Raw genomic sequence first — 25,000 nt, 5'->3', positions numbered from 1 at the left:
TGGAAGGAAGCACACGTAATGAGGGAGAAGTGGAAGAAGTGGTAGAGAAGTGGCAGAAAGGTATGATGTGATGTGGAAGTGTCAGTTAAGCTTGTGACAGTCCGTTGATGCAAGTGGAAGAAGACACAGACATGAGGGATTCGTGGTGGAAGAATTGGTGGAAGAAAGTACAGGCATCGAGGGAGAAGTGGAGAAAGAAGAGTGGATATGTGATGTAGTAGTCCTGGTGAGTAAGTGTTTTAATTATTTTTTGTAGGAGCGGCGAGTAGCGGGCTTTTTTTTATTATTATTTCCTGTCTTTGTGCCCTTGAGCTGTCCTTGTAAAAAAAAAAAGACATCAAGGTAGAAATGGTGAAAGAAGTGATACATGATAACTAATGAGTATGAATAGTATGAATAGCGTCTTGTGTTGAGTACTTGTCTGTTGATGCAAGAGGAAGAACGGACAGGCATCGAAGGGGGGAGTATACGTTCTTGGTTCCCTTCCCGACAGAGTTCCGAGCCGTTCGTGGACATGGTCGAGGCGCCTTCCGACATCGTGCTGACGGAGGCGGAGCGGAAGTTCCTCCTCTTCGTGCAGCGAGGAGATGTGGCCTCCGTCAGACGGTATGTGGACCTCCTCCTCTTCCTCTCTCTTTTTTTTCTCCTCTTTTTCCTTCTTTTTCTCTCTCCTTCTCTTTCTCTTCCTTCTCTTCCTCCTTCTCTTTTTCCTCCTCTTTCTCCTTTTTCTCCCTCCTTCTCTTTCTCTTCCTTCTCTTCCTCCTTCTCTTTTTCCTCCTCTTTCTCCTTTTTCTCCCTCCTTCTCTTTCTCCTCCTCCTCTTCCTCCTCTTCCTCCTCTTTTTTCCTCTTCTTTCTCCTTTTTCTCCTTCCCTCTTTTCCTTCTCTTTCTCCTCCCGTTCCTCCTTCTCTTCCTCCTCTTCCTCCTTCTCTTTTCCCCCTCTTTCTCCTTTTTCTCCCTCCTCTTTCTCCTCCTTCGCTTTCTCCTCCCGTTCCTCCTCTTCCTACTCTTCCTCCTTCTCTTTTTCCTTCTCTTTCCTTCTTTTTCTCCTTCCTTCTCTTTCTCCTCCCGTTCCTCCTCCTCTTCCTCCTTCTCTTTTTCCCCCTCTTTTCCTACTTTTTCTTCCCTCTTCTCTTTCTCCTCCCGTTCCTCCTCCTTTTCCTTCTCTTCCTCCTTCTCTTTTTCCTCCTCTTTCTCCTTCTCTTTTTCCTCCTCTTCCTCCTTATTTTTCTCCCTCCTCTTTCTCCTCCTTCTCTTTCTCCTCTTCCTCCGCTTTTTCCTCCTCTTTTCCTTCTTTTTCTCCCTCCTTCTCTTTCTCCTCCTTCTCTTTCTCTTCTATTTCCTCCTTCTCTTCCTCCCCTCCTTCTCTTTTTCCTCCTCTTTCTCCTTCTTTTTCTCCCTCCTATTTCTCCTCCCGTTCCTCCTTCTCTTCCTCCTCTTCCTCCTTCTCTTTTTCCTTCTCTTTCTCCTTCTTTTTCTCCCTCATCTTTCTCCTCCCGTTCCTCCTTCTCTTCCTCCTTCACCGTGTATTTGTTCTGCTGTTGTTCCTTCTCCTTGCACTCATTTTCATGTTCACATTCCTGTTGTTTTCCTGTTCTGTTTGTCTTTTTTCACATTTTATTTCTTCCTATAATTTGTCTTTATTCTCCTCTTCTATATTTTCTTCCTCTTCCTTATCCTTTGGTTGATGATGATGATGATGGAGGAGGAGGAGTAGGAGGATCAGAACCAGAAGGAAAATGACAAATAGGATTGAAATAAGCGGACGTGAGGGTGAGGTTAATGCCTTGTCGTGCGTGTGTTTGTGCGTTGCAGCCATATAGAGGCGTTCAGGGACAAGCCGCAGGAGTTGGACAAGGACTGCAAGGATCCGCTGGGCCGCTCCTCCATCTCCGTGGCCATCGAGAACGAAAACTTGGACCTCCTGGAATGTCTGCTCGATTTCGGAGTGAAGCCGAAGGTGAGGCGAGGACGAATTGACACACTGTACTCTTTGATCTCAGCTCCATATATTCTTAACCCGGTAGCAGTGACGGGCCAAATTTGTGCCATGATATCAACCCCCCCAAATAGATGATACATACTCTGATCACAAATGCTTTGATATATATTATGAAATGGTTTGTGTGAGGGGTGATTTTTTCTCATTTTTATCGCTGGGAGGGACCATTAAGAAGCATGATCCCCGCTGTTACTAGGTTAAACGTATCGAGCTTCCAGTCTCCCGCTACGACTTTATCCTAAGGTCACGGAGAAGATTAACCGGGTTTTAATGTGTGGTGTTCCCGTTCCTGGTGCAGAAGTCGGGTAAAACTTTCACTAGCATCACCAAACAGACCATGAACATCCCTGCAACTTTTACGAGAGGCTTTTCTAATAGGCGAACTGAGGCTCCGAGGCGTTGAAGAATTTTGTTTAGACGTTTAAGACTTTAGGCTGAAGAGGGAAAGATAATTGATGGAAGTTTCTTGATGATGATATAAGGAATGAATAAAATAAGAATAATAAGATTGGTATTAACTACTCTCCAGCTTTTTTTTCTATGGAGTAACTTTTCAGCAATGTATAAGGAAATGAGTGAATGAAATATATGTAAACCGTGTGAAGAAGTGCATCAATATTGATTTTTCTTCTTTTTTTATCTCCTTCTTCTTCTTCTTCTACTTCTACTTCTTCTTCTTCGTCTTCGTCTTCGTCTTCATCTTCATCTTATTCATATTTATCATCTTTTTCATTTTTATCATCTTTATCATCATCTTCATCTTCATCTTTATCTTCTTCATCTTTATCGTCTTCATCTTTATCGTCTTCATCTTTATCGTCTTCATCTTTATCGTCTTCATCTTTATCTTCTTCATTCCTTCTTCGGTTTCTTCCCCCTGCAGGACGCCCTTCTCCACGCCATCTCCGAGGAGTATGTGGAGGGAGTGGAGGTCCTTCTGGCTCATGAAGAGAAAGTCCACAAAAAGGGAGATCCATATGTAAGTGTGTGTGTGTGTGTGTGTGTGTGTGTGTGTGTGTGTGTGTGTGTGTGTGTGTGTGTTGCTGTATTCGTTCATTATTTATATTGTTCTTTTCCTTTTTTTTTTTTTTTACATACTTTCGTTTCATTTTATCATCCTCTTCTTATCATCATTTATTTTGTTTCATATATTCATTGACATTATTTTTTTTCATCCATTGATTGTCTGCACTCAAACACGTACTATACATGTTTTGTTTTTTGTCAACTCAACATTACAGCACTTTTTTTTTTTTTTTTACTCATGAGATTCACCCCTCCGTTCCTCCTCCTCCTCCTCCTCCAACCCTTCTTCCTCCTCCTCCTCCTCCTCCTCCTCCTCCTCCTCCTCCTCCATTCCTTTCTTGTCCTCCATCCTATTCATCTTTTTTACCCACTTCTCCTCCTTCGCCCCTTCCTCCTACTCCACCCCTTTCTCCTCCTTCCTCCACCCCTTACCCCTCCTTCACCTCTTCTTCCTTCACTCCTTACTCCTCCCCCACCTCTTCCTCCTTCTTTACCTCTTCTCCTTCACCTCTTCCCCCTCCTTCACCTCGTCCTCCTCCTTCTCTTCTTCCCCTTCACCTCTTCCTCCTCCTTCACCTCTTCCCCTTCACCTCTTCCTCCTCCTTCACCTCTTCTCCTTCACCTCTTCCTCCTCCTTTACCTCTTCTCCTTCACCTCTTCCTCCTCCTTTACCTCTTCTCCTTCACTCCACCTACGCCCCTCCTCCATCACTCCTCCCCATCCCATCACCTTTTTCTCTTCCTTCACCTCATACTCCTTCACTCCACCTACCCCCCTCCTCCATCACTCCCCATCCCATCACCTTCTCTTCCATCACCTCATACTCCTTCACTCCACCTACGCCCCTCCTCCATCACTCCTCCCCATCCCATCACCTCTTCCATCACCTCATACTCCTTCACTCCACCTACGCCCCTCCTCCATCACTCCTCCCCATCCCATCACCTTTTTCTCTTCCTTCACCTCATACTCCTTCACTCCACCTACGCCCCTCCTCCACTCCACCTTGCTCGTCGCCCTCAGAGCTGGGAGACCATGACGCGCGACACGGCCACCTTCACCAAGGACATCACGCCCCTCATCCTTGCCGCTCACCACAACCACTACGAGATTCTGAAGCTGCTGCTGGATCGAGGTGCGTCGCTCCCCATGCCCCACGATATCAGGTGAGCCGGCGGGGGTGATGGGGGTGACGGGGAAGGAGCTGGGGCGTCCTGGTGATGGGTGAGAGGAGAAAGGAGTAATTAAGTGGGAATGGGATAGGAAAGAGGAGTGGGGAGTGGTCATATTGTAGTGGTTGTTATGGTGGTGATGGTAGTGATAGTGGTGGGTTGTCCTGGTGATGGGGAAGAGGAGTAGGGAGTTGTTACATTGTTGTGGTTGTTATAGTGGTGGTGATTTTGTGGTGGTGGTGGTGGTAGTGGTAGTGTGTCCTCCTGATGGGGGGGGAGGAGAGGGGTTGCTACATTGTGGTGGTTGACATAGTGGTGGTGGTGCTGGGAAGGCCTTGTGTGGTTATGGTGAGATGGTTGTAGTGGTGGTGATGGTGGTGGTAGTGATGGGGAGAAGGAGAGGAGTGTGATGATGGTGATGGGTGATAGGTAGTGATAGTGGCGGTAATGGGAAGAAGAAGAAGCAAAAGAAGAAAAAGAAATGAAGAAGAAAAGAAGAAAAAAGAAGAGGAGAAAGGAAAAAGAAAAAAAAAGATTTGAAAGAGGAAAAAGAACAAGAAAAAATAAACAACAACAAAGAAAAGAAGAGAAAAGAAGTGGGGAGTCGTTACATATAGCCTGGCATTATGAAACACTTCGGGGTCTTGTTATGAATATTTGTTTAAGGACAGAGAGGATCCACGTCGGGTTGACATAAGAGTTTTTCCCTTTCACAGCGCGGAAGCCTTGCAAAACTCAGCCGCCAGGGTCATGAAACCACCCATGGAAATCCCGACAACTTCCGCGAGAGCCTTTTCAAATAGATATAACTAAGGCTTCCAAGAGTTTGATAATATGGGACAGAGGTAGGTATTGTCAAACGCTGCCACCTCTCACATTAGCCATATCTAAAGGTCGACAAGGAGATCAGTCGGGTTCCAATGAGTGGTTCTTTAGTTTCATGGCGCAGAAGAAGGGTCAAACTACTACCTGGGTCATAAAACTACTACTGGAACTATCTATCAACTATTTATAAAGGCGGAAAAGGAGATCAATCGGATTCTCATGAGTGTTTCTTTAGTTCCATGGTACAGAAGAAGGGTCAGAGTACTACCTGGGTCATAAAACTACTCCTGGAAATGCCCAAGACTCCTACGAAAGCCTTGTCAAATGTGTGTACTTGGGCGCTGAAATGTTTAATAATATGACCGATAGTGTCATTGTAGCATCGTTGTTAATTTGTCATAGTCACCCCGAGTCAGCACCCCCCCCTTTTCTCTCCTCTTCCTCAGCACACCCACTTTTCTCCTCTTCCTCAGCACACCCACGTTTCTCCTCTTCCTCAGCACACCCACTTTTCTCCTTTTCCTCAGCACACCCACCTTTCTCTTCCTCCTGCAGGTGTGGGTGTGACGATTGCCTGGTGTCGACGGAAGAGGACTCGCTGCGCCATTCACTGTCCCGCATCAACGCATACAAGGCCCTCGCGTCGCCCTCCCTCATCGCCCTCTCCTCCAAGGACCCGATCCGCACCGCCTTCGAACTCTCCGGGGAGCTGCGTCGCCTTCAGGGCATGGAACACGAGTTTAAGACCGAGTACATTGTGAGTTTTTTGCGCTCTTTAGCTTGACTTTCTTATGTGTTGCCTTGAGTTTAATAGAAGACTGAGTCCATTGTGAGTTTGTTTTGACTTTTTTTGCTCTTTACCGTGAGCTTATTTGAAGACCAAGTACATTGTGAGTTCCTTTTTGGCTTCTTCGTTCTTTAGCTTGACTTTCTTATGTGTTGCCTTGAGTTTAATAGAAGACCGAGTCCATTGTGAGTTTATTTTGACTTTTTTTTGCTCTTTACTTGACTTTCTAGTGCTTCCATGAGTTTAGTTGAAGGCTGAGTACATTGTGAGTTCCTTTTTGGCTTCTTCGCTGTTTAACTTCATGTTCTTGTGTGTTGCCTTGAGTTTAATAGAAGACCGAGTTCATTGTGAGTTTATTTTGACTTTCTAGTGCTTCCATGAGGTTAGTTGAAGGCTGAGTACACTGTGAGTTCCTTTTTGGCTTCTTCGCTGTTTAACTTCCTTTTCTTGTGTGTTGCTTTTGAGTTTAGTTGAAGACCGAGATTATGCACAAATTTATTTTTTAAAGGCTCTGATTTTCCTCTTCGTTTCCTTGAGTTTAAGACCGAACACATTGTGAGTTGGTTTTTGGTTTCATGGCACTTTGATTTATTTGTTTCCTTGAGTACAGTTTGAGTATTTTTTTGGCTCTATGGATTTTCAACTTTGAGGTTACGATCGAGTATATTGTGACTTTCTTTTGGCGTTATGGTTCCTCGACTTTTTTTTTTTTTTTTTTTTTTAAGACCGAGTACAGTATTTCTTTTGACTTTATGACACTCGGACTTTCTTCCTTGTTTCCTTGAGTTTAAAAGTGATTACCTTGAGAGTTGTGCCTTGGTGAGTCCTCCACTTCTTGATCTTCTTTATCTCTCATGTCTCTCGGTTTTGTGGACTTTCTTTTCCTTTTTTTGTTTTCGTGTTCTGTTTTTTTTATGGCTGCTTAGTTTTTTTTCTTTCTTGTGGCTCCTTCCCTGGTGCCTCATAGTTCTCTGTTTCTTCGTCTCTGGATAAGTTTTGTGTCTGTGCCTCATAGTTCTCTGTTTCTTTGTCTCTGGATAAGTTCCGTGTCTGTGCCTCATAGTTCTCTGTTTCTTTGTCTCTGGATAAGTTCCGTGTCTGTGCCTCATAGTTCTCTGTTTCTTCGTCTCTGGATAAGTTCCGTGTCTGTGCCTCATAGTTCTCTGTTTCTTTGTCTCTGGATAAGTTCCGTGTCTGTGCCTCATAGTTCTCTGTTTCTTCGTCTCTGGATAAGTTCCGTGTCTGTGCCTCATAGTTCTCTGTTTCTTCGTCTCTGGATAAGTTCGTTCTCTGTTTCTTCGTCTCGGGATAAGTTCCGTGTCTGTGCCTCATAGTTCTCTGTTTCTTCGTCTCTGGATAAGTTCCGTGTCTGTGCCTCATAGTTCTCTGTTTCTTTGTCTCTGGATAAGTTCCGTGTCTGTGCCTCATAGTTCTCTGTTTCTTTGTCTCTGGATAAGTTCCGTGTCTGTGCCTCATAGTTCTCTGTTTCTTTGTCTCTGGATAAGTTCCGTGTCTGTGCCTCATAGTTCTCTGTTTCTTCGTCTCTGGATAAGTTCCGTGTCTGTGCCTCATAGTTCTCTGTTTCTTTGTCTCTGGATAAGTTCCGTGTCTGTGCCTCATAGTTCTCTGTTTCTTTGTCTCTGGATAAGTTCCGTGTCTGTGCCTCATAGTTCTCTGTTTCTTTGTCTCTGGATAAGTTCCGTGTCTGTGCCTCATAGTTCTCTGTTTCTTTGTCTCTGGATAAGTTCCGTGTCTGTGCCTCATAGTTCTCTGTTTCTTTGTCTCTGGATAAGTTCCGTGTCTGTGCCTCATAGTTCTCTGTTTCTTTGTCTCTGGATAAGTTCCGTGTCTGTGCCTCATAGTTCTCTGTTTCTTTGTCTCTGGATAAGTTTTGTGTCTGTGCCTCATAGTTCTCTGTTTCTTCGTCTCTGGATAAGTTTTGTGTCTGTGCCTCATAGTTCTCTGTTTCTTTGTCTCTGGATAAGTTCCGTGTCTGTGCCTCATAGTTCTCTGTTTCTTCGTCTCTGGATAAGTTCCGTGTCTGTGCCTTATAGTTGTCTCTGTCTTTTTCTGCGGGTAAGCTTTATTTCTGTGCCTTCTGCTCCCTTGCTTCTTATTTCCCTTTTTTTTTTATTCCTTTAGCTCCTTGAATATTTGTAGCTCTTTGTTTTTTATTTCATTTTATTGTCCATAGGCTCTGATCACATTGCCTATTTATTTATTTATTTAATTTTTTTACAGCTAAGGAGACAGTTCAAGGCCGTAAAGAAAAATATTAAAAAAAAATATTCGTTTCTCCTTAGGTTATATTTCTCCTTTTTACACTCTTCATGCATCTTCTGTATAAGCGAGTCCACAGCCTGCGTTACCTTGAAGTTTTCTCTCCTCATTCTTACTGCAGGGTACTTTTTTAATTAATTTCTCTACCAGCCCCCGTTTGTGCGGGGTAGCGGCTCAAAAGGCTAAAGCAACTGCGTCCACAAAGGCGATGAATTAATGAACGCATAAAAAAGAGTGCAGAGAGAGAGGCTTTGTGTAAAATCTGAGGAGAAAAAAAGTTGTAATTCCCTTTTTTATGTGAGCAAGGAAGGAAGAGTGAAAAAAAAGTTGTGTGTTTAACGTTTTCTTCATTTAATTCATTTTCTTCAACCATATGTTCACTCGCTTACTTATACTTTATCGTCTTCCTGCTTCCCATTGTAACATTTTTTTTCTTTCCTCACCACTTCAATAATTCCATGTCTTTCATTCTCGCCTCTGTAACTCTTTCCTCTTTACTCTTTCATTCTTACTGCAGTTTACTTTTTTTCTCTTTTTCCTCTCCATCCCGCCTCAACACGTATTTCATTCCTTCCTCCTTAAAAAACTCCTTTCCCTACATCTCACCACTTAAACACTGATTTACTTATCCTCGCCTCTGTACCTCTTTCCTCTTTCCCTTCTCCATCCCGCCTCAACACGTATTTCATTCCTTCCTCCTTAAAAACTCCTTTCCCTACATCTCACCACTTAAACACTGATATATTTTATCCTCACCTTTGTAACACTTTCCTCTTTCCCTTCACCATCCCGCCTCAACACGTATTTCATTCCTTCCTCCTTAAAAAACTCCTTTCCCTACATCTTACCACTTAAACACTTTGATTTATTTTATATCTCTCTCTCCTTCGTTCTTTTTCGTCCACCTTAACACTCCAATTTCTCCATCTTCCCTCTGTCTCTTCCTAACATAATTCTTCTTTTCAGCTTAATAACCCTCTCCATCTTTTTCCTTTCCTCTCAACGTGTATTTCTCTTCCTCGCTCTTTTTCCTCCATTTTAACACACCTCTTCGTTTCTCGCCCCCTCAGACACTACGAAAGCAGGTGATGAAGTTCTCTTCGGAGCTGCTCGACCAGACGAGGACGAAGACCGAACTCGCCATCATGTTGAACTACGACCCCGACGGCGACGTGTGGAACGAGGGCGAAGTGAACTCCTTGGAAAGACTCAAAATGGCTATCAAGTACTCCCAAAAGTCGGTAGGTGGCGCTGAAGGGGGAAAAGGAAAAAGAGAAAGGGTTTGAGGAGAGGAAATGGAGATAAATGTGATTGGAGGGGGAGGAAAGGAAGAAATGGAAGAAAAGTAAACGGGTATGGTTAGATAGAAAGAAGAAAGGAGGAAATGGAGTTAAACGTGAATGGAGAGAGAGGGGGAGAGGAAGAAGAGGGAGAGGATAAGTAAATGGTTATAGTTAGATACGAACAGGGATGAAGAAAGAGAGGAAGAGTGAAGGAATGGAGTTAATGTGAAGTGATATGAAGAAGGGGAGGAAGAGGGGAGGAGGGGAGTAAATGTGAACAGTGAATAACAGCTTCCAAAACACCCAACCACCGTGACATCTCTTCTTCATTTCCCTCGCCCCCTCACAGTGTTTGGGTGGTTTGTGAGCCGTTATTCACTGTTCACATATACTCCACACTCCTCCCCTTCTTCATATCCAACACAGTTCCTCACCCTATACCCAAACACACTCCACCTCTCTCCTCTCACCCCCTCCTCCTCCTCCTCCTTTTCCTTCAGTTCGTGGCTCACCCCAACGTGCAGCAGCTCCTCGGCGCCATCTGGTACGACGGTCTGCCAGGGTTCCGTCGCAAGGACATGGTCAACCAGTGTATCGAAGTGTTCAAGCTCGCCGCCATGTTCCCCGTGCTGTCCATGGCCTATATGTTCTGTCCCAACTCCGATAAGGGCAAGTTCCTCAAGAAGCCCTTCGTCAAGTTCATCACCCACTGCGCTTCCTACATGTTCTTCCTGAGTGAGTGTCATGGTGGTGAGGGCACGAGAAGAGAGAAGAGGAGGGGAAGTAGGGAGTCTCTATGAAAGAAAGAAGAAAATGGTAGAGAATCAGAGAGAAGGGGGAGAAGAAGAGGGCGAGGGAGAGGGAGAGAGACTGAGTGAGTATCGTGTTGTAGAGGGTACGAGGAGGGAGGAGAGGAAGAGAGGAAAGAAGAGACATTAGAAAGAAGAGATTATTTTTATGAATTGGGACGGGAGGGTAAAGGTGACGGAACAGGGAGAAGGAAGAGAGGATAAGGGAGAGAGACTGAGTGAGTGTGGTGGTGGGGAGGGCACGAGGAGGAGAGGAAAGGAGGAAAAGTAGGGAGAGGGGATTGTTTTTATGGATGAAAGGGGAAGGGAACGGTGGAGGATCAGAAAGGGGAAAGGGAGAGGGACTGAGAGAGAGACTGGTTCAGTGTTGTGGTGGGGAGGGCATTAGGAGGAGAGGAAAGGAAGGAAAGCAGGGAGAGGGGATTGTTTTTATGAATGGGAAGGGGAAGGGAACGGTGGAGGATCAGATAGGGGAGAGGGAGAGTGGTTGAGAGAGAGACTGGTTGAGTGTTGTGGTGGGGAGGGCAATAGGAGGAGAGGAAAGGAAGGGAAGTAGGGAGAGGGGATTGTTTTTATGAATGGGAAAGGGAAGGAAAGACAGAGGACCAGGGAGAGTGAGAGGGGCTGAGAGAGAGACTGGTTGAGTGTTGTGGTGGGAAGGGCAATAGGAGGAGAGAGGAGAGGAAGGGAAGTAGGGAGAGGGGATTGTTTTTATGAATGGGAACGGGAAAGGAAAGACAGAGGACCAGTGAGAGCGAGAGGGAGCGAGAGGAAGAGACTGACTACCCACAGATATGAGACAAAAACATAAACGAAAAAGTACACGAGAACACAAAAGCCTAAACCCACATACTTATTTCCAGAGCCATTGAATAGGAGAAACTGGCCACCTTCACGGGCGCCATGTTGTAACAGAAGAACCGCGCGACATTCAAATTGATGACGATACAATGGGGTGTCTTTCGCGCTTTAGGAAGTGTCAGGATCTTAAAGTACCCAAAGCACGTAAAACACTATTGTATCATCACTTTTAATCTCCCGTGGCCTTTTTTTGGTAACAATATGGCGCGTGTGATGATTTAGGCCATACTCTCCTATTCAGTGGCTCTTATCAACATCACTTTTAATCTCCCGTGGCTCTTTTTTGGTAACAATATGGCGCGTGTGATGATTTAGGCCATACTCTCCTATTCAGTGGCTCTTTTTTGGTATCAACATGTCGCCTAAAACACTTGTATCAACATCACTTTTAATCTCCCGTGGCTCTTTTTGGTAACAACATGTCCCATGGGATGATGTCGGCCACACTCTCCTATTCAATGGCTCCGGAAGTAAGTATGTCGATTTAGACTTTTGTGTTCTCGGGTAGTTTTTCGTTTATGTTTTTGTCTAATTTCTGTGGTCAGTTTCTTCCTCTCTCGCCCTCTCGCTCTCCCTGGTCCTGTCTTTCCCTCGCATACATCCCCCCCTCACCGCCTCCTTCCCCCCGCCAGTGTTGTTGGCCTTGGCGTCGCAGCGGATCGAGTACCTTCTGATCGAGTGGTTCGGCAACCGGTGGCTCCGCTCCCTCCTCGAGGAGTGGAAGATGAAGGAACGCGGCAGTTTACCGGGCATAGTGGAGCTGGGCATCATTATGTATATCTTCAGTAAGTGTCCGCAGCGGTGTGGTGGTCATCGTGGTGGTGATTGCAGTGATAGAAGTAGTAGTAGCAGTAGTAGTAGTAGCAGTAGTAGTAGTAGTAGTAGCAGTCGTAGTAATAATCATGGTAGTAATGATATTTTAGCCTCTCCACAACCATGAGTAATACAAAAAATAGCCTCCAGAGAGTAGCGGGCTTTTTTTTTATTGTTGTTTCCTTTTTTGTGCCCTTGTGCTGTCTCCTTTGCTGTAAAAAAAAAGTCCTGTTGATAAAGCGTTCAGACTCATTACCTGTTAGTAGTAGTGATCAAATTAGCTTAAATATAAAAAAAAAAACCAGTCAGCCACTCATGTTCTGTAGCTAGATCGAAGATAGCGCCACTATAAACACTTGCCTGCGCCATGACGGGCTGGGGCCAATTTCCATCCAGGCCCCTAAATAGAGCCTACCAGAGCTACAGGCGTACACGTAAAAAAAAAAAAAAAAAAGACGACCCCTTTACCCCCACGCCCTGACACATCCCTCCTCACCCCCAACCATGACTCAGCCCCTTTAATCCCACGCCCTGACACATCCCTCCTCACCCCCAACCATGACTCAACCCCTTTAATCCCACGCCCTGACACATCCCTCCTCACCCCCAACCATGACTCAGCCCCTTTACCCCCACGCCCTGACACATCCCTCCTCACCCCCAACCATGACTCAGCCCCTTTAATCCCACGCCCTGACACATCCCTCCTCACCCCCAACCATGACTCAGCCCCTTTACCCCCACGCCCTGACACATCCCTCCTCACCCCCAACCATGACTCAGCCCTTTAATCCCACGCCCTGACACATCCTCCTCACCCCCAACCATGACTCAGCCCCTTTACCCCACGCCCTGACACATCCCTCCTCACCCCAACCATGACTCAACCCCTTTACCCCACGCCCTGACACATCCTCCTCACCCCAACCATGACTCAGCCCCTTTACCCCCACGCCCTGACACATCCCTCCTCACCCCCAACCATGACTCAACCCCTTTACCCCCACGCCCTGACACATCCCTCCTCACCCCCAACCATGACTCAGCCCCTTTAATCCCACGCCCTGACACATCCCTCCTCACCCCCAACCATGACTCAACCCCTTTACACCCACGCCCTGACACATCCCTCCTCACCCCCAACCATGACTCAGCCCCTTTACCCCCACGCCCTGACACATCCCTCCTCACCCCCAACCATGACTCAACCCCTTTACCCCCACGCCCTGACAGATCCCTCCTCACCCCCAACCATGACTCAACCCCTTTACCCCACGCCCTGACACATCCCTCCTCACCCCCAACCATGACTCAGCCCCTTTACCCCACGCCCTGACATCCCTCCTCACCCCAACCATGACTCAGCCCCTTCCCCCACGCCCTGACAGATCCCTCCTCACCCCCAACCATGACTCAGCCCCTTACCCCACGCCCTGACACATCCCTCCTCACCCCAACCATGACTCAGCCCTTTACCCCCACGCCCTGACACATCCCTCCTCACCCCAACCATGACTCAACCCCTTCACCCCCACGCCCTGACACATCCCTCCTCACCCCCAACCATGACCCAGCCCCTTTAATCCCACGCCCTGACACATCCCTCCTCACCCCCAACCATGACTCAGCCCCTTTACCCCCACGCCCTGACACATCCCTCCTCACCCCCAACCATGACTCAGCCCCTTTACCCCCACGCCCTGACACATCCCTCCTCACCCCAACCATGACTCAACCCTTTACCCCCACGCCCTGACACATCCCTCCTCACCCCAAACATGACTCAGCCCCTTTACCCCCACGCCCTGACACATCCCTCCTCACCCCCAACCATGACTCAACCCCTTTACCCCCACGCCCTGACACATCCCTCCTCACCCCCAACCATGACCCAGCCCCTTTACCCCCACGCCCTGACAGATCCCTCCTCACCCCCACATCTTCCCCCCAACAGGCTTGATATGGGCCGAGATAAAGTCCCTGTGGTCTGACGGCGTAATGGAGTACATCAAGGACCTGTGGAACATCATCGATTTCATCACCAACTCGTTCTTCATGACGTGGGTGTTGCTGCGGACCACCTCCTTCTTCCTGGTGCAGCTGGACCTGTACCGGGGGCTGTGGCCGTACTACCCCAGGGAGATGTGGCACGCGTTCGACCCCATGCTGCTCTCCGAGGGATGCTTCGGTGCCGCCATGATCTTCAGGTGAGCTGGGAGGAGGAGGACGAGGATAAGGACGAAGTAGTAGTTGTAGTAGTAGTGATGGTGGTGGTGGTAGGCGTGGTAGTAACAATCAGCATTTTCTTACAATAAGGGAAAGCACACGAAAGGTAAATGAACATAAGAACATAAAAACATAAGAACGTAAGGAGAGATAAAAGGGCAGAACATGTTGCTCCTACACATAAATCAGGAGAAAGTGGTACTAGTAATTTTCTTCGTCACTTTGTATGGAACAGGTAACCCTTTTCTTTCCCTGTTTGGACTCATTTTCTCCTTCCCCCACAGCTTTCTCAAACTGGTCCACATCTTCAGCGTCAACCCTCACCTCGGGCCGCTGCAGATCTCTCTCGGCCGCATGATATTCGACATCATGAAGTTCTTCTTCTTGTACACTCTCGTGCTGTTTGCCTTCGGTTGTGGTGAGTGTCACTAGGGTGGTGGTGGTGGTGGTGATGGGGGGAGGGTCTTTGGTGAATTGTGGATGATAAGAGGTTTTGTTATCAGCTCAAGGGTGGCTAGGATGTGGATCTGGACAAAGGAAGGAGAGTAGGAGGATAATAAATAAGAGCAAAGAGAAGAAGACAAAAAAGGATGAGAAGGAGGGAAGGAGAGTAGGAGGATAGTAAATAAGAGCAAAGAGAAGAAGACAAGAAAGGATGAGAAGGAGAAGGAGGAGGAGGTGCCAGTATAACCTAAGAGACAATAACATGTGAGTTGGAAGGAGGGAGACAAGGAGATGAGACGAGAAGAAAGGAGGAAGACAAGATGAGACGTGAAGAAAGGAGGAAGACAAGCAGATGAGACGAGGTGGAGGGAGGGAGACAAGACGAGATGAGACGAGAAGAAAGCAGGAAGACAAGCGGATGAGACGAGGTGGAGGAAGGGAGATAGGGAGATGAGACGAGAAGAAATTGAGACTATGAGATAAGGCAAGAGGAAAGGAGGGAGACAAGAAGGCGAAGTAGAGGGAGGCAGACAAGACGGGATGAGACGAAGTGGAAGGACCGCGTATTTACCGGTTTCTGGCCCATAACTGTTACCAAGAATCCCCAATAATTTACCATTTAAACGATAACCATATGTGAAGGCAGTTATTTGGGTGATGAAAGCAGTTTTGGGGTCGGAAATTGGGAAACATAAGATGCAGAGTACGACAATCTTGCTACGTTGAGTGGAAGGAGGGAGAGAAATGAGACACGCACTTTGGAGCCAGCACGGTTAGTAAGTTTTCCCATAGTTGTAGGTTAATGGCAAGAGAGGAGACCTTGTGACAAATGATGGAAAGGGAACTGACATCATCATCATCATCATCATCATCATCATTGTTTAACGTCCATTTAATCCCTATGGTGGGGTTGGACGGGATATGATGAGCCTCTTCCATTGTTGCCGGTCCATAGCCATTTCTTCCGTGATGTTCAGCCTCCTCATATCTTCCTCCGCCACCTTTCTCCACGTCTTCCTTGGCCTTCCTGACAACTAACTAACTTACTAACTAACCTTCTGGCATCTCGTAATCAGACAAACATTAGTGAAGGTGGAGGTGTTTGTGGTGTGTAGAGACAGCGTGAGAGGAGGTGATAATATTCGCTCTCTGCCGAATTAACCCCCTAACTTATATATACAAATAATTAAGTTGCAGTTTAGTTATCGCCCCTATCACGGAAGGGTAAAAAAAAATCCGTTCTGTATACCACCTACCCAAAACTGCCTACCCAAAACTGCCCTCTTGTTCTTTATTTCTTTTATTTGAGCAGAGTCTAGCGGGCTTTTTTTTCTTTTTTACTTTTTTTTTCCCCTTGTGGCGCCATCCCTTGCTGCACAAAACCCCCAAAATCCTAACACCTTTCCGCCCTCTTCCCCACAGGTATGAATCAGCTGATGTGGTACTACGCCGAGCTGGAGATGAAGAAGTGCTACTCGCTCCCTGGAGGCTTACCTGACACGGAGAATGAGGATCAGGCGTGCTTCATCTGGCGACGCTGGGCAAAGTGCGTGTCTCCTTTATCTCCCTCCTTCCACTTCGTCTCATCTCGTCTTGTCTCCCTCCCTCTACTTCGTTTTCTTGTCTCACTTCTTCCCTCTCGCCTTATTTCATAGTCTCCCTTTCTTCTTGTCTCATCTTATCTCCCTCCCTCCACCTCGTCTCATTTGCTTGTTTTCCCCCTTTCTTCTCGTCTCATTTTGTCTTCTTCTTTTCATCTCTCATCTCTTTGTCTCCCTTCCTCCACCTCGTCTCATCTGCTTGTCTTCCTCCTTTCTTCTCGTCTCATTTTGTCTTCCTCTTTTCTTCTCCTCTCATCTTGTCTTCCTCTTTTCTTCTCCTTTCATCTTGTCTTCCTCTTTTCTTCTCTCATCTCCTTGTCTCCCTCCTTCCACCTCACATGTTATTGTCTCTTAGGTTATACTGGCGCCTCCTCCTCCTCCTCCTTCTTATCCTTTCTTGTCTTCTTCTTCTCTATGCTCTTATTTATTATCCTCTCGTTCTGTTCATCATTTCTTACCCTTATCACTTTTGTTCATGTTTTCTTATTCCTTCATCTCCCTCCCTCCCTTCATCTCCTTTTGCCCTCCTCCATTTTGCTGTTTGTTTTCCTCTCTCTCTGGTTTTGGTTTCTTTTCCTCCTTATACTCTGTCTTTTCTTCCTCGTCTTCAACTCCTGTCATTTGCTTTACTTTCCACTGTTTGCACTTTTTTTTTTTTTATCCTTCTTACTGTAATTTGTTTCAGTGGCCTCTCCTTTGTTTCTCTCTTCTGTATGAATTTGATCTTTATTTTCTTTTTTTCCTTCAACAACTCCTATTTTATCCTCTTCTGTTGCCTCGTAGCATTCTCTCCTTTACTCCTTTTTGCCTATTTCTCTGTTTCTCACTTTTCCTATTTCCTTAGTTTGCCTATTTCTTTGCCTGTTCCTTTCCTACGTTGCCTATTTCCTTACTTCACCTATTTCTCCTTTCTTTACTCTCCTGCCTATTTTTTTCCTTTCCTTACTCCTTTTCCTTTCTTCGCCCCACCTATTGCACCCGTTCTGCCTTGTACCTGTGCCACCTGCAGTTAATTTATCATGTAATTTTGTATCGTATTAATTTGTAGACATTTATATAATCTATTCTGTACATGGTGTAGTTACGTTTGATTAGCTACGTTGATGGTTTTGCTTTACCTCTGCTTTTAATTTTCTTTGACTTGAAAGTTCGTCCACTCTTTTACATTTGAACTTATCTTTTGACAACTTTTGTATATCTTGCTTACTTCCGTGTACGCATAATTTTGAAAAGTGAGGTTGTAATATTGTTTTCCTTTGAGTCATCTTGTCATCTGAAGCCTGTCAAAGATTATCATAAGAGCAGGACAAGGCAAAGTGGCTTGAAGTAAAGAAATAATGAACTGTTATGTAAGATATAATAGAGGGAAGTAAAGTAGAGTAAAGTAGAGGAGAGTTAAGCTGACGTGAATAGTCTCTCCCGAGCACAAGCAGTCGTGCAAATGCTAAAAGTAGAACACAGAAACGAAACCCACCATGTATCGGTAGTTTGTAAGTAGCCATGTGTCCTCCCTGTGGCCACCTGTGTCCTCTGTATCTGTCTGTGTGTCCCCTCTCCCCCATGCCCCCCCCTGACCAGCCTTCTCGTCCTGACCCCCGCAGCCTGTTCGAGACCTCCCAGTCCCTGTTTTGGGCCTCGTTCGGTCTCGTTGAATTGGACGCCTTCGAGCTGGTGGGCTTGGGCTCCTTCACGCGGTTCTGGGCCATGCTCATGTACGGCTCATACTCCGTGATCAACGTCATTGTGCTCCTCAACCTGCTGATCGCCATGATGTCCAACTCCTACAACATGATCCACGTGAGTTCCCCTTCGGCCCGGGACACTGCTGGGAGGGGAGCCATTTTCACGCCCGTCGCTGGGCCTCGCTCCCCTCCCAAGCGTCCTCCGTCCCGGCCATCCTGTCTTGTTCCTGTCCTTGTGTGTGGCTAAGACGAACCTGTTTCCTTCTCCTCCGTTAGCCTCTTCGAGACCTCACAGTCACTCTTCTGGGCCTCGTTCGGGCTGGTTGAGCTGGACGCCTTCGAGCTGACCGGTGTGGGCAGCTTCACCCGCTTTTGGGCCATGTTAATGTACGGGTCGTACTCCGTGATTAACGTGATCGTGCTGCTCAACCTCCTCATTGCCATGATGTCCAACTCGTATAACATCATCTCGGTGGGTTTTGAGGCTTCCTGGCGCTCTCCTTCGCCTCGCTCGCTCGTTTATTGTCCTTGAGGCCGCGACTGCCATTGACCATTGACACCGCTCTTTGCTGTCGCTATGCTGCTGTTTGTGTTGCTGTGTTTGGCTGTGCTGGCGTTGCTTCTCTCTATTGACCTACTGACGCAAGGTGAACGGCTCACAAAACAGCCCTACCCGCCCCTGCGCAGCGCCCCCCACGCCCCCACGCCTCACTGACTGGCACGGGCTGGGTTACGTCCATGCTTCTGCCGGGGGAGGGAGGGAGGGAGGGAGGGAGTAAATAATCTTGTTAGGGTTCCGCTTTGTTACTCCGCGTCGCTGTCACCACCACCACCACCACCACCACCGCTGTGACTTGACAACAGAATGGTAGCAAAATGAACGCTTCCTCTTGCACTTCTTCCTCCTCTTCCTATTTTATCTTTACTACTTTACTTTTCCTCCTCCTCCTCCTCCTTCTCATCTTTGGTAACCTGTCCCTCTTTCTCCTCTTCTTGTTATTTTCCTCGTCTGTTCCAATCTCCGTGCCTCTATTTTCTCTGTTGACTTGTCCGTCCTTTCCTCTCTCATCTTCGGCTACCTGTTCCTCCTGTTCTCGTCATTTTCTCGTATTTGTTGTAATCCCTGTTCAACTACATGGTTCTTTTGTCTTTGTCCAACTCTTCTCTTATCTTCCTCCTCCTCTTCACCTTCCGTTACCTGTTTTCTTCCTTCATGCTCTTTTATTGTCTTTGTTCCAATCTCTGTTATCCTATTCCCTCAGCCCTCTTACCCTTGTCCTTCCCTCCTCGCTACGGTGGTGTTTGGGCGGCGATGGATGCTTCTGTCACGACGATTTAGCAGCAGTTGGCTTTATCATTTTGCGACCGCACCGCTTAAACAATATGATAAGTGCTTTACGTGTATGTTTTTCGCTGTATTCTTAAGTGTTTCTACTCCATTTTCCGTTTCTCGCTTCTGCCATTCTTTTAATGATTTTCTGCAGTGAAGCTGTTTGTGTGTGTGTGTGTGTGTGTGTGTGTGTGTGTGTGTGTGTGTGTGTTTGCACTCACGTGTTCATACATGTACGTGTGCGTGTATATGTGTGTGTTTGTTTGAGTGTCTGTCTACATGTGTGTTCTATTACTTATATATAATTGAACTTCACCCCCGCTTTCTCCCTTTCTCTAGTTTATTAAACACACACACACACACACACACACACACACACACACACACACACACACACGCACACGCACACGTACCCGAACACATTCAGCTCATCTTTACACACACACACACACAAAAAAAAAAAAAACCTTCAAAGTCATCCTTACTCCACCCTGCCACACATCCTCCATACACCCTTAATCCACTCCTTCACACACTTTTAATCCACTCCACCATACACCTTTAATCCACCCCTCCACATACCCTTAATCCGCCCCTCCACACACCCTCAGGAACGGTCGGACACTGAGTGGAAGTTCGCGCGCACGAAGCTCTGGCTCAGCTACTTCGAGGATGGAGGCACCGTGCCGCCGCCCTTCAACATGATTCCCACGCCCAAGGGGGTCATGCGCGCCCTTGGGGTTTCCGGCAAAAAGATGAGAGGCTCCGTCAAGCTCAAGGTGAGAGACTGAGAGAGTGACTAAAGGGGTTATCACACTGGGCAAGTTTTCCGTGGATCTTCAGTCAAACCACGATTTCCGCTAACGTGGTTTTCATGTTTCCGTGGTTTTCTGACGCGTCCACGATCTTCCAAAGCTACTGTAGATTTCACCGAGGGACGACGGTATTACTCACCATCATCATCAGCAGCAATAACAAGAAACAAATGAGAACCATGCTAGCGGAAATTGTGGTTTGACTGAAAATCCACGGAAAAAATGCCCAGTGTAATAGAGCCTTAAGAGAATGAGAGGAAAATAATGAAACCAAGAAAAGGAGGATAATGTTGTCCATCTCACGTATGCCTTTAAATTTTGTCCTTAAAAGCTCAAAGAAAACTGTCAAACAAAGATAATATATTGCTACGATTAAATAAAACAAGCCATATTACCTTTTTATAGAGAAAGAAAACGGAAACGGAAAGGGAAACTAACAGAAAACTAGTCATATTAATTCTATCATTGTTTTCAAGTATCCAAACAAAAATGCCTAACAAAGAATACATAAAATAGCAAAGATGAAATAAAACAAGCCATATTACCTTTTCTTTCGGATACCTCTTTTGATTTTTTTTTGTAGGAGCAGCGAGTAGCGGGCTTTTTTTTATTATTGTTTCCGTTTTTTGTGCCCTTGAGCTGTCTCCTTTGATGTAAAAAATAAAATGTAGAGAAAGAAAACGTAATCTGAGAGGGAGACCTAAATAACCTAAAGAAAATCGAACTAACAGTAATCCCTTCTCCTTAGTCCAAGAAGATCGCGGACCAGAGGCACATGAACGTGATGCGACTCCTGGTGCGTCGCTACATCACGGAGATGCAGCGGAAGGCGGACGAGAAGGGCGTGACGGAGGACGACATTAACGAGGTGAAACAAGATATCTCCACCTTCAGGTAAGTGTGTGTGTGTGTGTGTGTGTGTGTGTGTGTGTAGAAAGAGAGTTGATGAAGGCGGTATGAAGTACAGAAAGAAGAGAAAAAGGGAAGGAATGAGAATATATGGATAATACAGAGGAATGATGATGAGAAAAAGTGGAAGATAAGCAGATGGATGTTAGAGGAGTGGGAGAAAATACATAACAGAATAATAAAGGGTAGGTTGATAAAGGCGAAATGAATATCAGAAAAGAGGGAAGAGTAGGAGGAATGAAAGAGGAATGATGATGAGAAGAAAATAAAATAAAGTGGAAGATATGGAGAGAGAGAGAGGTGTATAGGTGTGGGTACGGGAATGGGGGGAATGATGGGAGGAGGTGTAGGGTAGATAGATGGATGAGTGGAAGGGAAAGCTAGTGGGGTTATGAAAGAGAGGGGGAAAATAAAGTGAGAGAGGTCTTGTTTGTTTTCCCCTAAATTTTCAGCTTCTACACCTTACTTATCACCTCCAAATCGTCCAACACTCAACCTCTTCTAACCTCTTCTCCATCTCCCCCTGGCTTCCTTCTTCCTCTATCCTCTGCTCCTTATCCTTTACTATCCATCTCTCAGCATTCCATTTTACTGTTTTTCTTTTATCCATTCTCTGCTCTTTATCCTTCACAATTCAACTATCCATCTCTCAAACATCTCTCAACTTCGACATTACCGTTGTCCTTCCCTTTTTTTCTCCCTCTGTTCCCTTCCTCCCACGACTCACCTGTTCCTCTCCATCTCATCCACAGGTATGAGCTAATCGACATCCTGAAGAATAACGGCATGAACACCTCCATGGTCAACGCTGAGGACTCCTGTAAGTATATATATATATATATATATATATATATATATATATATATATATATATATGTGTGTGTGTGTGTGTGTGTGTTGACTTATAGTAGAAGAACTGTTGTATTGGCTGACTGTGTGACCATCTTGCTGCAGCTGTGGTGGGCAAGAAGGGTCGTGCCATGGAGCGGCGCCTCATGAAGGGCTTCAACATTGGCATGGTGGAGGGTATCATGACGGAGATCCTCACCTCGGACAAGAAGCCCAAGAACATCTTCGGCAAGCTGGCCCGAGCCATGGGCAAGAAGAAGAAGGAGGACTGGAACGCCAAGGTGTCGCGGGCCTCTCTACGCAGGGACCAGATCGGCTCCTCACAAACCAGCCTCAGGCGCTCCAGGACCTCCATCAGGCGACGCATCCAGCACGAGAACGAGATGCTGCTCAAGACTCTCAATCCAGAAAAGATTGTCGAATACAACCCCAACCTCGAGGACTACTCGGCAACCACGCGTGTCGCCTACGCTAGGTTCAAGGTCAACACCCTCAAGAAGGAGAAGGAGAAGCAGCTGGCAGCCGAGAAGAAGGCGGAGGTGCAGCAGAAGGCGAGCACTGCCAACCAGAAGCTGGAGGTGGAAAAGAAGGTCGATGCATCAGGCAAACCGTTCCAGTCACGCTCCCCGTCCCCACATGTGGGCTCCAAGAGCCCCAGTCCCGGCCCTGCCCCGTCCAGCCAGGCACCCAAACCGCCCGCCACCCAGACCCCCAAACCCCCATCCACCCAGACCCCCAAACCCCCAGCTACCCAGACCCCGAAGGCACCCGCCAGCCAGGCCCCTAAGCCGCCCATGAAACAGAATATCAGGCCGCCATCTCCTCAGCCTCCTCCAGCCCCCAGCACCGCTGCTCCCAGGCCCCCGGGACCCGCTCCCGGCAAAGTGTCTGTTCCTGCCGCCTTCCAGCAGCAGCAGCAGCAAGGTCCGCCTGCTGGAGCCCCGCCCCGCTCACGCCCGCCGACCCAGGCCCCCAAACCCATGGCCCCGGCACCCTCACAGCCACCCCCCAGCGTGCCCAAGGAGACCATAGTCAAGGTCACTCCCCCTGCCCCCGCTGCCTCTGCCCCACCCAAGACGTCGCCAGCCCCCCCGCCCAAGAGCCCCTCGCCAAGTCCTATCGCCACGTCCCCGTCCCCCGCTACCTCAAGAGCCGCAACCCCCAGCCAGGACCCCATCGCCTCCGGCACGTCCTCTGTAACGGGTCAGGTCAGGACGGGCTGGTTGTAGAGTCGGGGCAACCCTCAACCACGCCTCGCCTCCCCAACTCCGCCATCGAGCTCGCCAGGTTGACCCGCAGCGGACAGTGACGGCAGGAAGGTGAGGCGCAGGCGTGATATGAAAACCACCGCCCACGCCCGTGCCCCTCGCCTGGTATTCCGAGGCAGGGGAGGGCGTGGGCGGTGACTCTACCCCTCACGCTGCATGATGTGAGGAAGTCTGTTCAGGTTTATATATAAGCTTAAGGATGATTTTTTTCGTTTTCATCACATGAAATCATTCCTCTTCTTAAAACACACACACACACACACACACACACACACACACACACACACACACACACACACACACACACACACACACACACACATACACACATACACACAACTCTGCATGACTAAAATTTTGTTAATTGTTTTCCTCTTCCCCTTCCATCTCAAGTCTCCTGCCCTCTCCCTTTCCTTTTTTCGTGAGCCTGAAAATGTTAAGAACGTGGCCCTCTAGAGGTCGAAATTGTCCTCCTTGCCATTCTTTCCCCTTTCCTCCACCTACCTCAACTTTTCCTCTCACAACTCAGATTCACATTTCTTCAATCCGTGGCTTGTTTCATTCATTACTGCCACAGTTATACATTATTTCATATTTGTATCTTATTTTACCTGTAATTTATGTTCGTTGCATGTTGACGTGAAGTGTTGCATGCACTAACTTCTTGATTTGTATTCTCTTGTTTTGCATGTTTTCCGTGACTCGCGATCTGCATGTCAGCGAGTCTCGTTCACGTAGTTGCCTTTCTTGGGTGTCGAGGGTAAGGGAGGAGAGCCTGTGGTGTGTATGCATGGAAAGGGGGTACCAAGGCAGTGTACGTACCCCCAATAGTCCGTAGCCTTGCCCGGTAGTCACTGCAATGTATATATTTTTTCTACAGTTAGCCATGTAAAGTATTCCGTTCTCTTCGTGTACATAGAAAGTGAAAGAAAACGGTCATGATCCTGCCGAGGAGGGGGAAGGAAAATAATTTACGCTGCCGAGTCTCCTAAAATCAGGGTGTTAGATGTGGGAACCATGTAGCTTGTATTAGAGGTGAAAAGGAGAAAGGAGGAAAAGAAGGCTGACAGGGGTGATGTGTAATGAAGTAGATATGCGAAAAGGCTATATTGAAGTCTATCAGTATTTTCATGAGATATGGCAGAGGAAAATTGGCAGACCTTTAGCTTGTAGTGGAGGTGAAAAAAAAACAAAGAAAAGAATGCTGATAGGGATGGGTAGGCGGTGGCTGAGGTGTTAGCGTGGTGGGCTCACATTCACCACGCCATGGACAACGTCGGTTCGAATCCCCACGCAACCACCTGGGATTTTTCAGTCACCGCCGAGTGGCCTAAGATTACCCATATGCTGTCCAGAAGACCACCCATCAACCCGGACTCTAGAAGAAACCGTCCAGTGAATCAAGAATGAGTTTCGGGGGGCAGCATGAGCCAAACATAAATGGCGCCACTATAAAAAAAAATTGCCCCTGAAGAAAGCTTACCGGCGCTATAGGCGGGGATGTATAATGGAGGAGAGGTAAGGGAAAGCCATATCTCTTAAGTCTCAATATTTTCATGAACTACGGGAGAGATAAATTGCACTACTGAGTTTGCACCTTCTCTTAGGCAGTATTTTATTTTTTCTTGCCAAGGTCAAAACTTTAGGATGACCTTACGCGGGCCGAGAGGAACAAGGCCGTCTCTCATACCATGGATTTCTCTTTTTCATTGTGTGGTTTACTGCATGTCAGGGAGAGAACCTAATACAGTCACCCTTCACAAGCGGCGTTTTCTTCCATCACTTGTGTTGCCTAATGTTTTCCCGCTTATTTTACCACCTACTATTCTTGTCCCTACCATCCTTCCATCCTTCCATCCTCCTGTCACCCACTTCCTCCTCTCCACCATTATTCTACCTGACCCTCTTACCACTCCACTTAACCACCACTTACCACTTACCTACCATTCCACTTTTAATCCACTTTGCGTTTTTAATATTTTCCACTGGTAGTTAGTTTTCCATCCGCCCATCCTACCG

At 47.0% G+C, this 25,000-nt stretch overlaps 1 protein-coding gene across 3 annotated transcripts in view; it reads left to right on the top strand.

Moving 5' to 3' along the window:
* LOC127010432 (transient receptor potential protein-like) overlaps window positions 1-24,744 on the top strand; it is a 73,118-nt gene extending 48,374 nt beyond the window's left edge. For 2 of the 3 annotated variants that reach the window (XM_050884580.1, XM_050884579.1), the window contains 16 exons: window positions 494-606; window positions 1,815-1,959; window positions 2,885-2,980; window positions 4,051-4,193; window positions 5,580-5,781; window positions 9,162-9,332; window positions 9,875-10,109; window positions 11,677-11,829; window positions 13,812-14,064; window positions 14,368-14,501; window positions 15,950-16,073; window positions 17,730-17,925; window positions 19,752-19,919; window positions 20,704-20,849; window positions 21,617-21,684; window positions 21,819-24,744. In XM_050884580.1, the coding sequence (XP_050740537.1) occupies window positions 494-606; window positions 1,815-1,959; window positions 2,885-2,980; window positions 4,051-4,193; window positions 5,580-5,781; window positions 9,162-9,332; window positions 9,875-10,109; window positions 11,677-11,829; window positions 13,812-14,064; window positions 14,368-14,501; window positions 15,950-16,073; window positions 17,730-17,925; window positions 19,752-19,919; window positions 20,704-20,849; window positions 21,617-21,684; window positions 21,819-22,942 (3,471 nt within the window). In that variant the 3' untranslated portion in view covers window positions 22,943-24,744. Of the gene's footprint in view, window positions 1-493; window positions 607-1,814; window positions 1,960-2,884; window positions 2,981-4,050; window positions 4,194-5,579; window positions 5,782-9,161; window positions 9,333-9,874; window positions 10,110-11,676; window positions 11,830-13,811; window positions 14,065-14,367; window positions 14,502-15,949; window positions 16,074-17,729; window positions 17,926-18,086; window positions 18,283-19,751; window positions 19,920-20,703; window positions 20,850-21,616; window positions 21,685-21,818 lie in introns of all 3 variants that reach the window. The other variant, XM_050884578.1, reaches the window with a different exon arrangement.
* Window positions 24,745-25,000: the final 256 nt, after the last annotated feature.

This window comes from Eriocheir sinensis, chromosome 43, assembly GCF_024679095.1.
Source record: "Eriocheir sinensis breed Jianghai 21 chromosome 43, ASM2467909v1, whole genome shotgun sequence".
Classification (NCBI taxonomy): Eukaryota; Metazoa; Arthropoda; class Malacostraca; order Decapoda; family Varunidae; genus Eriocheir; species Eriocheir sinensis.
Note: the sequence above shows the minus strand (reverse complement) of the source record. Positions and strands in the feature narration are given on the sequence as shown.